Source organism: Puntigrus tetrazona, chromosome 21 (genome assembly GCF_018831695.1).
Source record: "Puntigrus tetrazona isolate hp1 chromosome 21, ASM1883169v1, whole genome shotgun sequence".
NCBI lineage: Eukaryota > Metazoa > Chordata > Actinopteri > Cypriniformes > Cyprinidae > Puntigrus > Puntigrus tetrazona.
This window is the reverse complement of record NC_056719.1, coordinates 6,032,897-6,036,749: the sequence shown is the minus strand read 5'-3', so window position 1 is coordinate 6,036,749 and position 3,853 is coordinate 6,032,897. Positions and strand designations below refer to the sequence as shown.

Genomic DNA, 3,853 nt, shown 5'->3' with positions numbered 1-3,853 from the left:
ATTTATTATTATAATTATATGTATAATACTTATGTATATAAATGTATCATCTATAAACTTCTAATTTTATAATTTTGTTATTTATCACCTCTATATACATAGATAGATATACACACACACATATATAGATAATATACATAAACACACTTTTTTATATATTTTGTGAAATAATTAGAATATCAAAATTTTATACATGTGTCCTTGCAAATGTAACATTTTAATGATTCAAATACTTACGAGTCATTGTCTGACCCTGCATGTTTGAGCCGCTGCTGTTTTTTGACCAGATATATTGTGCCAGCTATACTGAGGATGATGCCCAGTGCAATCACCCATCCAAGGACACCCATCACCCTCTCTGCAGCGCTCAGTGGCTGGGGTTTCTCTGCAGGAAAAATACATGTTGGGCATCTCCTTGCTAATTCCACCATATACACTACATAACACATCAAGTCATTGACTCAGCTGTACTCATGTAGTCAAACCTGACATGCCTCTGAAACATGTTTCCGCTCTAACATTAACGAGAATAGCTCTATTGTATGGTCCCAAGTCCTATTGTTTTGTGTTGATGAGAAAAAAACCCACACATCCGGATCTCATGCCCTTCTTTTGTGCAAACTCCAACAACACCATACCAACAAATGGGGCTGCCACGGAAGGGATTCATGGGAGCTTTCCCTTAGGTCACTGTGTACATAAAACAACAATGATGTAAATGCCAGCTAGTGAAAAAGGGGATTTGTCGTGCGGTGCTCTAATGGCTGTAAAAAAGATGTTAATGGCATAATGTGTGCACTCGAAACAGACAAAACCCAACCTCAAATAAGTGACTGACCCCACTAAGAATGTCCTGATCAGATTGAATAGCTCTGCTTGGAAAAATGTGCTTATTCATTTATTGATTCTGATATATTAGAAGCAAAACATTATTCATAATGAGACAAAGAAGTCACTATAGGTAAATCTTGATCGTAACTGAATTGATTTATACATTTATATTTACGTCAGCAGAGAATTCACAAGACTCATTAACACTTGTGATTTCACAATAAATACAAATTACAGAAGAACAGCAAAAAGCAAACACCATGTATCTGAATATGTTGTTCTTGGCAGCATGATAAGGTTTAACTCATAAAGGATATAAAAACACCTCAACAGTTTCCTGAATAAATTAAGCAATGTTAACAGATTTCTGTTACTGGACCATTAGGGCAATTTCCATCATTATTGTGAGAATGACCTCTTTGCTGCTAGAATAAATCTACAAATAAAAAAACACTATTTCCAATTAGCACAAAACACATTGTATTAGAAATTTTACAGCACGTCATATGGAAGTACAGTACATTAACTGAACACCACTTGCAAGAGACCAATGTAACATTCAACCAGTTTGTTCCTCTGCGTCATGAAAATGAAATAATTTAGCATTTCGAAGCACTTATATAGTACAATGTTTTTTTATAACATCTTAAATAACTCATAAGAAGTCATATTGTAGATTCCAGCCACTGAGACACAGAGAATCACTGATAAAAGCTACAACAATATTTTACTTGTGTGATTGTGTGTTTATATACACGTCTATATTCTTTATAGGTGGTATTTTACTACTGCAGTGCAGTTTGTTGTACTGTATTATACAACTTGTGATTTCAGCAGCCAGAAATTCAATAAACAAAAAACACAGTATCTGATGAAACAAAGTCTCCATGAATCATGCACAAAATTATATACACAGTGTAAGATGTTCACAATTTATAAGTGAAGTTTCAACTGCTCTTAAGTAAACACTATCCCGAGGCGAAAATTCTTTCTCAATACAACGGCACTGTCAAGACATGTATTCTCTTCCAAATGCCTAGTTTATGTTAGAGATAACTCTGTTACAAAACCTAGTGAGTCAGTGTCCTAAGTGTAATGGAAAATAACTGATTTAGGACACCATCATAGAAACTTAGTCCCACGTAAATTGTGCTCTGTCCTAAATTACAATTTCAGTAGATTTTGAAGTTAGCATGTTGCTAAGCAAACAGCATGCTAACTTCACACTCCGCACAGAACACAAGCCAATGATTTTTATGAAGTTAGCATGTTGCTAAGCTAATAACACTGTAACAAAGCCTTGTGATTCAACATGAACATGGGTAGAAATTAAGTGTGTCACATGACACATTGCACAGTTTTAACACAACTTACAACCGATTCCAATACATTTTGAACTTAGCATGTTGCTAAGCTAACAGCACTATTCGAAAACCCTGTAAGCCAGGATCCTAAACAACATAAGGATCCTGTTCTATTTTATATATATTGTAAATTTCCATATATCAAAACGTCTTGGAGTAATAATGTATTACGAAGGCCTTCATTTGGACAACTTTAATTTAGTTTAATTTTAGTTTAAGATTTTCTCTAGGCTATATTTAGATTCCAAATTTTAAAATAGTTGTATGTGGGCCAAATATTGTCCAAACCATATGGAAAACTTATTTTCCTCAGCTTTTCAATACCATGGTTAAACTAATTAGTGTAGTAAAACACTGGTTAATTTTGTAAAGGGTAAAGAAGAACACAAATCAATAGCAATTTCAATAGAGTTTAAAGTTAGCCTGTTGCTAAGCTCACAGCACAGTACACATATACAAGCACAAATATTTGGTAAAATAATTATACTTAAATATGTATATTGCTATTTTTAAGTAGAAATCTAACTTATTTAGAATGTGACTAAAATGAGGGATTTCCAGAGGCTATGCATAATTACGATAACTGCTGTAAACAGCTCACAAGGTTTTGAAACAGAGATATTTTATCAGGCAACATCAGCAACATGACCATTCGTTGGTCAATCTCTAAACATCCATCATCAGCTTAAATTTTCATGTCAACAATGTTCTCTAGATGAATTGAATCCATTGTCAGTGTGGATCCCAAACCCTGTTTCAAAAGGAAGAAGATGAGAAGGAACAAGAAGATGCCGAAAAGCCCATGCTGAGAAGCTCAAAGTCTTGAGTCCTAGACATACCACTCTTCTTTAGAGATGACGGAGCCGTCCATCTGAGGAATCATGTCCACTGAAACCTCCACCTCAGATCCGTAATCATAAATATAAGTCTGCTCACTATGTCCACATCTCTCATGGTCCTCGATCAGTCCCATGTGGTAGGCCTTCATTTGGCTGTCATGGCAGTTGTGGAACTCCTGAACGTTTCTTCCTAAGATACTGGAGCCTCTATAAATTTCCAGCTTCTTCTCTTCATCTGAGTCTTCGGAGAAGGTCAGATTGTGAGGTAATGAGGGGTGTGACGGCACGATGCCAGCCTTGCTGTAACCATTTCCAAGGATTTGCTTCTTGGTACTGTAATCTCCTTTAAACATGCATCTCCGGCGGTATAAAAACACTACCAGCAGCGTAATGGCAGCCAACAGCACTGTGCCACAAACAACAGCTCCACCAATGATGGCGAAAGCTTGCTGTGGCTCCTGAGACACCTCGTGTGGATAGCTAGGGAATTCTGGGTAAGGAAAGAGATCACTTCAGTTACCAAAAGGAGAATGCAGTCGTTAAAGACCTTGTGTGCAGTTTTCTTCTCTGTGTTGACATTTTTCCCTTTTGAAACAGGAAGTGGGATCATACCAAAAGCCTTGTATATTTACCAAACAAGCTATGGTCTGTTAGACAACCATTCAAAAGTTTGGGGATGGAAAGGGGAAAACAATCTCTCATGCTTACCAAAGCTGCATTTATTTGATAAAAAATACACTAAATGTAGTAATGTTTTGAATTATTATTACAATTTAAAATTACAATTTTCTATGTCAATATATTATATATATTAAATAT

The 3,853-nt window shown here is 35.7% G+C and overlaps 1 protein-coding gene across 1 annotated transcript in view; it reads right to left on the bottom strand.

The window, feature by feature from the left end:
• Nucleotides 1-885: 885 nt before the first annotated feature.
• Nucleotides 886-3,853, bottom strand: part of LOC122326530 (nectin-1-like) — an 18,441-nt gene continuing 15,473 nt past the window's right edge. The window contains exon 5 of the mRNA XM_043221476.1: nucleotides 886-3,524. Within this exon, the coding sequence (XP_043077411.1) occupies nucleotides 3,025-3,524 (500 nt within the window). The 3' untranslated portion in view covers nucleotides 886-3,024. The remainder of the gene's footprint in view (nucleotides 3,525-3,853) is intronic.